This window comes from Python bivittatus, unplaced genomic scaffold (assembly GCF_059951505.1).
Source record: "Python bivittatus isolate LINGU-HERP-01145 unplaced genomic scaffold, Pbiv_v1 ctg000520_np1212, whole genome shotgun sequence".
Taxonomy (NCBI): Eukaryota; Metazoa; Chordata; class Lepidosauria; order Squamata; family Pythonidae; genus Python; species Python bivittatus.
The window spans coordinates 2,309,277-2,322,145 of record NW_028277080.1 but is presented as its reverse complement, the minus strand read 5'-3'; the positions used below and the strand labels follow the sequence as shown (position 1 = coordinate 2,322,145).

The following is a 12,869-nucleotide window of genomic DNA, read 5'->3' as shown; positions in this document are numbered from 1 at the left end:
TTCTAAAAATACTAATTCTTAATTAAAGATCAACTGGTTTTTCAGCAGGGCTGATGGCATGTTCTTCCTTCTCTTTTCATCTTTTTCTGCATTGACCTGAAGATGGCTATATACTTGACATCAATTGTTACTTAGATACCAAAGGACAGACATTTGCAAATGTATTTTACCAACCACTCACCCAAGTTGGAAGTTCTTAATCCTGGTAACGTGCAGTAGATAGTGGGCATTATAGGGAGCCATGGAAGCTACATTTATAAATACAATCTGCTCTGAAGATCCATTCTCAGGTACAGACTCTGATGGGCAGAGGGTACGGCTAACTTCTGTGTAGTTGTAGCTTCTTTGGTAACTGCCAACACAAAAACAAAATCTGTTCATCTTCACATACAAGGAAAATGGTCCATAATACGGCATTCTGGGAAGTCTGAGTCTTTAAGTTGCATGCAGTCCTTGGAACTGTATGGCCAGCACCCTAATTTCCATGCCCTACGCAAAAGAACAGTTGAGACCAGAATTATTGAAGCAACAATAGTAAATCGTTTTTTGTGGGAGTATCAAACAGAAGAGATGAAATAGTTCTGGAAGTGATACAATAAGGCAAGTCAAGAGGGCTGGGAGGAGCGGTTGGATTCTGAAGCACTGCTGCTCTACCCAATTAAGACTCCAACAGTCTGTTTTACACTCAAAACAATGTCAGCAACGACTGATGCAACAGTGTGGTCAGCTTGCCACACCAAAAATATCCTGAAGACTCCCTATGACGTAAAAGATCCATGCAGGCTAGAATGGTGAATTGACAGCCTTAGAGAGCCAAGCAAGACTCCCACAAAAAAAGGCAGGGTACAAGCACGTGCTGCAGATATTCTATGGAGTCATGCAGGAGTCGCATTCAGTATACTGAAAAACTCAATATTTCCAGTGCAGTTTATTTATCTGAAAAATAAGGAAGTGTTTTAGCAGCAAGATCATACAATGTACCAATAAGGGATTCAAACTCTTCACAGGTAAACCAATTCTCCAAAGAAGAAGAGATACGAATGAGGAAAAAGGAGAGGGAGGGAAAAGGGAAGGACAGCAGGTGAAAAAGCAAAGGAAACAAGAGGAAGGGAGGAGAGGAAGAAACAGCAGCAGCTTCCAGTTACAAAAAGTAAAGTTATTGTTGGTGTGGAGGAGAGCTAATATCATTGCAGGGAGCAGAGGAAGAAGAGGAGGATGAGCTGATAGAGTGGAAAGTACAAATGAGAAGAAAGATGGCATGTGTGGTGCAAAGAAGGAAGAATAGTGGCAAAGAGAGGACTATGAAGATAAAAGCAGAAAGGACCAAGAGGCTGAGAAAAGGTCTGGAACAGGGGAAAGTGAAGAAGAAGTAAGGAGAAAAATAGGCTTTTCCTAAGAAGGAGAGGGGAGAGAATGGATGTTCCACTCCTGGATATAAGTATCTTTCTGTAAGTAAAGGGAGACAAACAATGCCCTAAAGCAGTTTATGTGCATAGCCAACAGCCGGGGGAGAACAGAAATCTTGTATCATTACAGATCTGCAGCTTTAATTAGAAAGGCTGAGTGAAAGCAGCATGTGTCATGACTGATCCAGATTTGGCTTTGGATGTTCAGCTGTAGTCAGGGAATTACCAGGGCAGCTTTGAAGAACACCACTGTGTTGTGGCACCTTCTGGTTAGGGGGAGAAGATATGAAGGAAAAATGAGGGGCAAAAACAAGTGGAGGAGCTGGAATGTTCATCCGTCCATCCATCCATCCATCCATCTGATTTATATGGCCACCCAATTCACAAGAGTGACCATGACCAGTGGAGGAAAGGAACAATGATCTGAAGACCTTTCCCCTTGAGGAAGGATGAATCTCAAGGCCACTACCATGAAAACAGGAATGAGAAAATGGGACACCCGGTTGGTTTATAGGGCAGGCACAGCATGTATTGTTTGTGTGTGATGTCTTCTCTTTCTCCTGTTGTGCACAGTGGACTCCATTTCCTTGTGAAGATGATTTGGGTGCATCATGGAGCATATGGTACCCAACCTTGAAATAGAAGGTCAGAAAAGTAGTTTTGAAAGGTGCTCTTGAAAGAACCAGCATGGCTCAGGAGGGAACATAGCAAAATCATTTGTTTTTGGAAAGGGATGCAAAACTTCTTGAAAGACTAAAGAAGAATCTCAAGAGAAAGTTTTGTACAGAAACACGGCATCCTCCTCCATGTCAGATTTTTGTTCCAATTTTATCTTTTCTGTGTGCTTATGTATATATAATTTTCTAACTTGCCCTATTATCCATCCATCCCGCCCACCAAATCCGAAAACCATAACCAACATTCAGAATAAAATCAGCATAAAAAAACCACACTCTGTTCAGTACAGTGCTTCGGAGAAAAATATACACTTAAGTACTCATTATCCATCCTCCACCAGTTAGGATCATAAATCAACCTGGCCTTTGGCCTGTTTGAAAAACCAGTTTTTTAGAGTTTCTCTAAAGGACAGCGAGGTCAGGGCCAGAAAAACCTTTGAGGGCCCTGCAGGTGCCTGCACTCACAGCTCCACAGACTCCATGAAATATCATCTAAATAAAGAGAACTTCATTGAAATATTTATGTCATGGTATAAAACAGATTGCCATTTAAAACAGATGGGGGAGATAAAAATAGTTTCTTCATTCAGCGAAGAAGTGTTAGTGTGTGTCTGGGATATGTCACAAACTAGGAGTCAGTATGTGGTGTCACAATGTGCTCTATTCTTTCAGACATCAGGCAGTTCCAGCTTTATGGGTAAAGAGTACCTTCTGGCCTTTAGTACTACAGTACTCTGAATATAATCAGTGCACGGCACTGACATCCAAGTTAGCTTCTTAGCCTGACCAACTTCCTGACCATAGGTCTGACATGCCTTTTGTCTCCTTCTGTTATCTACCTCCTCTGAAATCCTTTGACCAACCCTGTTTATATCACATTATCTGCCTACTGACTTTTCTGCTTCAATTCCTGATTGCTGGTGACCTGTCTCTTTGAAGTCTATCCAGTACCATGTCAGTCTTTGATCCATGTCCTGTATTTGAATTTGGCCAAGAGAACAGAATGCAAGGTAAAGAGAGAAATCTTCAAGTTGACTTCAACTCCTGGTGACTTTATGGACATGTCCGTGCAGTATTCTTGGCCACAATACAGAAATGGTTTCCTATTGTTTTTTCCAAGCTGTTTTTTGACTTCCCAGTTTAGACCACAGCCCTGGGATTTCCTATTGCTCTCCCACCCAAGTACTAACCATGTCTGATACTGTCCCACTTTTCAAGGCTAGTTAACCAGACAGTCACTAAACAAAGCACTACTGAACAAAACTTTTTATGAGTATTCTTCTCTTTGGGCCAATTCAAAGAGCAAGGATTTAAAATCCTGGAAATTCTGACACACTTTAAGGTACAGTATACTAGATAGGGATCTTTGCTTCCAGCCATGAGAGTTGTTAGGCATATTTGGTTACTAATAGGTAAGCAGTTACATTCTGATCCTGAATCACATTGACATTATGAAATTATATTGTTATAAACTAAATTATATTGATGCTATGGAATAACCCAAATTTGAAAATAGCAGGGAAACATGTTTTATTGGAATGCTTGGGCTAAACAAGGGATCAGTACTTTAACTCAGCTGATTTCTAATGGCTCTATAAAAGATTTTGAGAGTTTGTGTGTTGAGTATGATTTATCTCCAGTATTTGCTTAGAGATAGATAGATAGATAGATAGATAGATAGATAGATAGATAGATAGATAGATAGATAATTGAAAGAGGAATTAATCAAACAATATGGCCCTGATATGCTAGCAGCCTTTGAGGTACTTGCAAATTAAAAGATTAATTAAAAGATGCAGTGCTTGAAAGAAACCAGCAATTCAATTTTACAAGGAATTAAAAAGTAAAATTAAAGTTAGTTATGTATTTGAATTCGGAATGATGAATTGGAATATCCAATCTTGGAGAATCAAGGGTCCAGGTGCTAAAAAATATGAAATATATTATGAATTTAAAAATGTAATTAATGCATCAGAAAATATTATTTCATATTTATTGTACCCCTCAAAGAATGTTTAAAAAGGGATTTATTTTAATCACTATAATATATCTAGGTGTTCTTTCTTCACTGTATAATCATTATGTTTTTTCTGTAGCTTTTTTTTTTAATTTCACCATTAAAAAGAGTATTGAATGAAAAAAGGCTGAAATGGAATCCAGGTTTTTAAGCCTGGATTTGGCACTGCAACTACTTTGGTTATCCTGAGGAACAATTTCCGTCAGAAATAAGAACCCCTGTTTATTCTCCTGGACCTCACCAGGTAATGGCATAATCAAACATAATATTATTCTTGACAGATCTCTTGACCTGGGACCTGCAGGCTTCTGTTCTAATATAGACAGCTGATTCCAGAAAGCTAAAACAAATTCCTATTCCACTATACCAATCTACAATAAAGGCTTTCGTTTTGTTCTCCAACAGCTACCTAAAACCATTTGGAATTAAGTGCCAACAATGACACTCATTTCTTTTATTTCCAAAGTGAAGCAGTAGAAGTATGAAAGCAGTTGTGGAAGGGCATTAAATTAAAGTTGTTGGTTAGAGGTTTATTTGCTCAAGAGATGATGTTTTCAACAATACTGAAATTACCCTGACAGATCAAATATAAAATATTGGAAAAATTGAATATCCTGTACTGTGAAGCTCATATGATCGTGTTTGGCACAGAAAGCCCAAGAATTAATGTTCTGCTAGACTCCAAACTAGATTATCACAGGAAGATAGTCTGAAAACTAGTTTATTCAAAACAGTTTGTTAATTACTAAGCGGGACTAGACAGTAGATTCTTATCTTGACTCTGCTGAAACAATTTTATTGTTCCCATCTGTTTCATTACTCCCGTTGTTTCAATCATATTATATCTGTACTTTACTGCAAGCTAGTTTGGGTTCATTTTAATGTATAAATGTATAAATTTAGCAAAGTAAGTATAGCATATAAAGAGGTTAATTTATAGTAAAAATATTTTCCAACTATTTTGAGCTGTGCACATCTATTTTACAAAACACCAAAAGCAAAACAGTTTTCACACATCCAAAATATATTTCACATAACTTTTTAGCAGAGAAAAGGCTGAAAAAATTAATACTATTTAGGCATATTTACTTGAGTGACAGCCTAAAGTAATGCACAATATTATAAGGAATGCAATATTATTATAAAAGAATGATACATAAAAATGTGAAAATAGTTGTCTGATCTGAAATTAATATCTACTTCAAAAAGCTATGAGGAAGTCAATGAAATACAAATAAAGGAAGGATTTAACAGGCAATACTGAATTACTTTTTAACTTACCATCCATCCTTATCGCTACACATTTTAACTCAGTCTCAACTCTCCATACAATAAAGAATAAATATGCCATGGAGTAAAATGCAGTGTAGCGAAAAAAGTGAAGGAAGCTTCTGTAGCAGGTAGATGCTAAAAAGCTCCCTTTTAAAAATTATTTTTAGGAGGAATTTGAGGGAAGAAGGTGACATGAATAAAACTAAACAGGACAGAGATAAACATCTTATGGTGGGAAGCAGTTACTTACAGCCCATGAAAAATGAGGGGGAGCTGCCAGGACAGCACCCCCTTTTGCTGCCGAACTACAAACAAGACAGGGTACTGATCATCTTCGGAGTCACTCTTTACGGTAACACGGAGCGCATCCACCTGTGTAGAGACAGAATCAGCAAGGAGACTCCGTCAGTGAATGCCTACATTAGCCTGTCCTGTTCAGAATATCCACAATGGCACTTCCACTTTAACCCTTTTCTGATGGGAGTAAGCTAGGATGCTCTCCACAAAGAGAAGATAAAGACTTATTAAGACATTACACATATAAGGCAAAAGGTACGCCTCACCTCTGTGCAGAATTTGGAGTCATTTGTACTTCTGGAAATCATGGAATCATCATGGAATTGTTATACTTCACCGGTTATTAAATAACAATACTTTTAAAACTTTTGAAATTCTTCATAAAAAATATAATTTACCTAGAAAGGCTGAATGGCAATAGATACAGATAAAACACTATCTACATGGTTTGGCATTGAAGCACTTGCAGCTTCAGAAACACCAGAGGTTTTTAAGATGGCCTCTGGTGTTTATGGAAACTAAACCAACAATTTAAAAAGATTTCAAAAATAATTTTGAATAATCAAGCAATTTGGAATAATGGTACTATATTACCCAATCAATGGCTCCAAGTATTAAAAAACAGTAGGTATATTTCTTACAGCTTAAAAATGTGTCTAGTTCTCTTTAGGAACTATCTCTTGGACTCCTCAGAGAATAGAAAAGGTTGGCTCCCATTGTTTTTATGTTAGAGTTGTAATAAATTTGAAGGAAATTTGGTACATATGTTACAGGCTTGTCTGCTTCTAATTCCATATAGGTTAGATAGTATTGCTATGGTGACCCAGGTTCTTCAAAAGCAGTTAAATGTTAAATATGTCAATATGTTGTTAAATTACATCCCCAAACCCTGGCATCTTGCAATCAATGAAGAACTTTGGATATATCATGCTTGGACTGTGGCAAAAAAAGGTGATTCGTGGAAGAATGGCTTAGCCCCAACTCTAAATCTTGGCTTAATGAAATCTGTCAACTTTCAGCCTTTGAATTAGCTTTATATCAACAAACAGGCAAAACCAGACATGTCTCCATAAGGTCCAGGCTGAATTCATTGTTAAAAATTGAATCACAACTTGGAAAAAAAATGGCTTCCGGGGAAGTTATGGCAAACTGAAGATGGCTCTGCAAAAGTTTAAGACTGTTAGAAGCAAAAGGATGGAATATAAAGTTGGTTTATTTGATCAAGTTTAAAGTAAGACTTGGGTTTTGGTTTTGGTTTTTTTTGCAATGTTCTGGTAACCTTTAAGGATTGAAAAGTTGATGCTTTATGGATTTACTTATAGATAAGGAATGGGATATGGGATGTAGAGATATCTGTTTAACCTTATATGGGGCGAAGAGTTATTAAATTTGTTTATACTTGTTGCTATGAAGGTTGGAAGTCACTTCTTTATATATTTCTTTTCTTTTTCTTTATTATATTCTCTCTTTTCTTTTTCTTCTTTTTCTTTTTCTGCACTTTTTATTCTTTCTTTCCATTCTCTTCTCTTTCTCTAAGTTGAGTTTGCATTAGTTTTTACCACTGTAATTTAAATTCTTAATAAAATTATATTAAAAAAAAACAACTTGGAAAAAAATGGAAGGAAATCATGTAAATGATCATGTAAATTTAGTAGTTCAGTATCTATCTATCTATCTATCTATCTATCTATCTATCTATCTATCTATCTATCTATCATCTACATATATACCTGCCTTCTTCCATAGGGAGAGAGATCAGTTTTTGTATTGCTATTTATTGGTAAACAGGATTTGGCTCTAAGTCTGAAAGCTTTGTCTCTTGATAGCAACCAGCCTGCTTTACACACAGAACTGCAGTTGGCCATAAATCGTGTATAATGCAGCTGAAAAAAAATGCAGATGCAAATTTAGACTGCATCAATGGAAGTATAGTTCTACATCACAGGAAGCAATAGTTTACTCTCCACAGTATTTGGGGAACAGCATCCAATCTGGACATCATACCTTTAGAAGGATTCAGAGAAACTGGACTGGGTCCAGAAAAGGGAAATACAAATGACCAGGAAACTTGAAAGTAAATCTTACAAGGAGAGATTGAGGGGAACTGATTATGTACTGAGCAATGTCACACAGAAGGCGGCCAAAGCTGTTCTCTATCAACTTAGGGTGCAAAACATGGAATAGTGGATTTGATTATAGGAAGGCAGAATCCAGTTGAATAGTGACAAGTTGTACATTCATGGCAGAAACAAGAACAAGTAGATGAGTTTATCTCCCTCAGTCACATTATGAGAAAATCAATGAAGACATTTTACAAATGCTGATAAAAAGGAAGTGGGTAATATGGAAATTGTTGCAAAGAATGAATGCGTATCAAAATAAGGAAACACATTGTATGCTTTGCCCTTTTTGTTATATAGAAGTGAGAGTTGGGTATATCAGGAGAAATAAAAGTGCAGGTAGTCCTCAACTTATGATGGCAATTGGGACTGGAATTTCTATCGCTAAGTGATATAGCCATAAAGCGTGACTGCTTCGCTTAGTGACAGCAATCCCTGCAGTCCCAGCTGCCATTGTTAACTGATTCCTATGGTCGTTAGGCAAGGCAACTTCCTGCTAGCTTCCCACAACCAAAGTCAGTGGGTGAGCCAGCAGGAAGTTGCAAGACCCAGGCCCATAGGCAGGTAAGTGGCTGCTGGTGGGGAAGAGAGCTAGGCGGTGGGCAGGGGGGTGGGGGAGGGTGCGTGGGGGTGTGGCACAAGTCAGGGAAGGTGCATGGAAGTGTGCAAGTGGCTAGTATGGCATGAGCATAGAGTGGCTGGGGGAGGGTGCACAGGTGGGGGGACTTGCGATCTTCCCTGCCAGCTTCCCCTTTGACTTTCTGAGGAAGCCTGCATGAAAAGTTGCAAATGGAAATCATGTGATTGCAGGGCGCTTGGCAACTGATGATAAGTGCGAATTGGTTGCCAAGCACCCAGATCACGATCACATGACCATGGGGGTGTTGGGATGGCCGCAACTTTGAGGACTGGTTCTAAGTCTCCTTTTTCAGCACTGCTGTAACTTTGAATGGTCACTGATCGAATGCTCGTAAGTCGAGGACTACCTGTTTACACTGAATGCAATGGGAATGGGTTATTTAAGGGTATATTGTAAAACAGGAAGAGTCAAGAATGAATGGGTGATGAATGAATGTGACTGAATGGAAAAGTAAGCAATAGATGTGAAAGAAGTATACTGGTGTATATGGTGTATATATACTGGTGCATACTGGTTGTAAACCCTGAAGCCCAACACTGCCCAAGTGACAGAAATACATTGAGGTGGTTTGGTCACGTAGAGAGAATGAATGAGAATCAAACTGCAAAACTAATATAAGAAAGGAAAGTGAATGGTACTCAGGAGGAAGACTGAGCACCCCAGTTGGACAGAGTTGATAAGAGCTTCAAAAAGAGAACAGTTAGAAGTTTAGAGAGGAAAAAGAATGAAGTCATTATATAAAAAGCATGAAGTCATTATAGCTATAATGGAAGCAAAGACAGTTGATGAGGAGGACAGAAAGCTACCCAGAAGTAGAGTGACTGGCAATTGGTGTAAACTCAATTAGTTCAAATTTCTTTTCCCTTATCTCCTGAATTTAATCTCTTATTAGCACCTTTCTTTTCCTGCACTTTGAATAACACTGCTTATCCCAAAAGAAAACAGTGTGATGGATGGATGGAATAACAACCTCTAATTACCAATGAGGGGTTTACTGTTACGTAATTCCATGATAACATGCACTCTAACATTATCTCAAGGAAGCAATAGAAGCATTTGGCATGACTCAGAAGGGACAGGTGTTTCTGAAGTTTGTTTAAATGGGAGTTTTATTTGCAGAAACAATCGACCAAAAAAAACAAGTTTAGAAAAATAGCCAGCTCCTAGGAAACCGCCAAAACAGAGGAGGGCTTTTACAACGATAATGAATGAATAACCGGATTGCTTTTTCAATTCAGAATCGCTAGGCCTCGTCTCTCGTCTACCTTCCCCATCCTCTCAGCCCTGCAGCAGGCCTTCTCGCTCGGTCGCTGGTCGTCAGCAGTGGCCATTCGGAGGTCTCCTCCTGCCTCGCCACGTGAGCCTGCGAGCCGACCCTCTCCAGCCCTCCCTCTCCCGCAAGCCCACCCCCCGAGCTGGACCGCGTTCGAGGGCTCCAGCCCGCGCGCTTGGCCAGGGCGCAGGGCTGGAGCACCTGCCCGAGCCCGCTCGCCCGCCCAGCGGCCGCGTGCCGCGGAAGACCAGGCGAGTTCAGCCTTACCTGGCCCGGCTTACTGGTGTAGTTGAAAGAGTAGAGCCGCTCCGCGCCTCGGTTGACCGTCCCCGCGTAGATGTGGTCGAACTGAGCGGCGTGTTCTGCGGCGGCAGGACGGAGGCTGCTCCGCGGCTGCAGCAGCTGCTTCTGAGCTCCGGCCACAGCCAAAAGGAGCCCGGCCAGTCCTGCCCAGCCGCTCATGTCCGCCGAAATGGAAGAGCGTGCGAGAGAAGATCGACCGAGGCAAGTTTTGCAAGCCCGGGGCCTGGCGCCCTCTGTTTACTCGCTACCTCGCTGTCTTCCAGCCGCGGCCGGCCGGTCGCCGCGCCCGGGGCTTCCCACGCCCTTCTCTGCCACCTGGCTCATTTCAGAGGGACATCCGCGCTGGATCGAGGCGTGGTTAGTGGATCGTCTTGTCTGGATGGCGAAGCAAGGCCAAGTCGCTCCGGACTTTGGGATGATAATGCCGATCTCCCCGGACGCAACTTTAAAAAACAAGAAGCTCCCGATGGCTCCGATCTCGGGGCTCGGCAGTTACGCATCCAGCCTGCGGATTGCACGTGCGAAGAAAGGAAGGAAAGGGAAGGAAACTGCCAGGTAAAGGGCTGCCTGCCCGCCTGCCTTCCTTGGCGGAAGGGAGAGGAGGTGTCGGCCGAACTTAAGAATGACCGAGAAGTGAGCTGCTGCCGCCGCCGCCGCCGCCGCCGCCTCCTCCTCCTCGTGCGCTCGGGGACCTGCTGCCGGCGCCCCTCGGCCCCGCGACGTCTGTCTCTGGCGCGGGGGCGTAACTCGTCATTCACCAGTAACCTCTGCGCCCCCTCTCCACCCCAGCCATGCCTGATTCTTTTATTTGCTGGGTTCGGTTCGGAAGAAAAACACCCTTCTCCTGACCCGAGGCCCAGATTCCGTATCTTTTTCACAGCAGAGCTCAGAAGTGCGTTAGTGTTTTGCTCCAGTCGTGTCCGTGTACGCACACTCTCGTTCTGCTGCTTTGCTTTGCTTTCGACATGGTTCGTTTTTAATAGCAAAGTTAGTAACTGTATTTGCCCCCTTTTTGTTTCTAGATAAAACAGATAATTGCCGAATTCAGCACCGTATTGTCCTGATAACGATAGCGAGTTAGGATGTTGGGTTAGGACTAAGGAGAGCCAGGTTTGAGCCCTTGGTGAGCCGTGGAAGCTTGCTGTGAGATACTGGGTCAGTCCACCCTACCTCACAGGGTTGTAGAGGAGGCAATGCTAAGCATGCCACTGTCAGCTCCTAGAGCAAAGACAATATAAATCATAATAACAACAACAGTAATAATGGGGACTGGGAGAATAGGTTCTAGCCCATGTTCAGTAATGGAAAATCTCAGTGACTTTGATCTGGTCAGTGGCTGGGTTTGTTGAGCTTGTTCACCGTAGTTAATTATTTATTTAATTATTCCAGTCTGAGTCTTCACAACACCCTGCTGGGGTTGCATAATATTGTAGGGTACAATGTGGTTGTAGTTAAGTTCAGTGTTTCTTGTGAACACAGCCATCTCTAAGTCACAAGGTTGTTTGGGGGCTGATGAAATAGGGTGAGGAGACTATATGTACAGTGCCTTGGGATGTGGGGATAGAAATTGATAAAACCAGTCAAGCAGTAGAGGACACCTCATGGGGAGAGGGCAGGATCCCCCAAAGCAAAGCTACCTAAATCTCATTTTGCATCCCCCCCTCCACTTGTAAAGCCCTAAGAACAAATGCAAGTAAACAAGTAATGAATACAGAAGTTGGGCCAATTACCACCCCTGCATGTTTACACAGGAACAAAAAGAGCAAAAAAGACGACTGCGAGGAGACATAATAGTTATTTTCAGATATCTGAAGGTTGTTATTTAGAAGACGGAGAAGAATGTTCAGTTTTGTTCCAGAAGACAGGACAAGAGACAACAGGTTTAAATTACGATGAAACTGATTTTGGCTGGACATCAGGAAGAATTTCCTAATAGTTAGAGCAGTTCAGTAATGGAATAGATTCCTTGGAAGGTGGTGGACTTTCCGACACTGAAAGGCTAGTTAGAAATTTGGCAAGATGGGGTAATACAGAATGTTTGCACTAGACAGGGGTCAGACTAGATGTTCTCTAATGTACCTTCCAACCTATTATTTATTCAATTCCAGGATTAGGTCTTTCCCCAAGGCATTTTCTTTCCCTAAATCAGGCCTAATCCCCAGTAGGAATAATTCCAAATCATCAGTTTGCCCACTTATGCAACCATCATTACTATCTTACTTTTAAAAAGGACATTAGGAAATGGTCAGTAGATATTTAGGAATCCCATGAAGACCACTTCTGAAAGGTGTTAGTAATGCTTCTTTTAGCGGAGTAGGAACATGATCTTTCAAAGAATTATTTATGGACTGACCAAGAGGGCAACAGAGGCACACCCTGGCATTGAACTGAGCTTCTGTGCTGGTGGATCCTTCACTACTCCAGAAGGCAGCAGGAGGAGAGAAAAGGAGGAAGTGGCCACAAAGCAGCTTTGTCTACCTTGCAGCTGCTCCCTTATTGGTTGCCTGGGGCCCCTTTGCTATCTGTGGCCTACTCAGTGCAGAAGCTCTAACAGTGCTGCCCGTCTCTGGCACGGGGGCAGAAAGCAGACATTCTGTTCCATAAGGAAAAGCATACATCACCCACACTACTGGCTGCTTTACCCAAACGCACCACCATTGCTGAGTAAATGGGTGAATAATGACCTTGGTGAAGTTATTGCCATATCTTTTACTGCCTGATCATTGATAGAGCTTCATTTTTTCCCTGCGATTTTTCCATGTGATTAACCTCAACAAGGTGAATTCAGTACATAGATCTCTACCATGCTTGAGATGGGAAACTGATTCCCCCTTCCATTATGGCTGTGTGTGTGCAAACTAAGA

General features: G+C 41.4%; 1 protein-coding gene across 2 annotated transcripts in view; it reads right to left on the bottom strand.

Moving 5' to 3' along the window:
* Positions 1–11,018, bottom strand: part of SIDT1 (SID1 transmembrane family member 1) — a 65,102-nt gene extending 54,084 nt beyond the window's left edge. Inside the window, exons 1-3 of one of the 2 annotated variants that reach the window (XR_015797357.1) lie at positions 9,970–11,018; positions 5,623–5,744; positions 182–352 (exon numbers count right to left, since the gene is read on the bottom strand). Coding sequence is in view for 1 of the 2 variants with exons in the window: in XM_088147493.1 (XP_088003619.1) it covers positions 182–352; positions 5,623–5,744; positions 9,970–10,164 (488 nt within the window). In the remaining variant the exon portion in view is untranslated. The remainder of the gene's footprint in view (positions 1–181; positions 353–5,622; positions 5,745–9,969) is intronic. The other variant, XM_088147493.1, reaches the window with a different exon arrangement.
* Between the last annotated feature and the right edge of the window lie 1,851 nt (positions 11,019–12,869).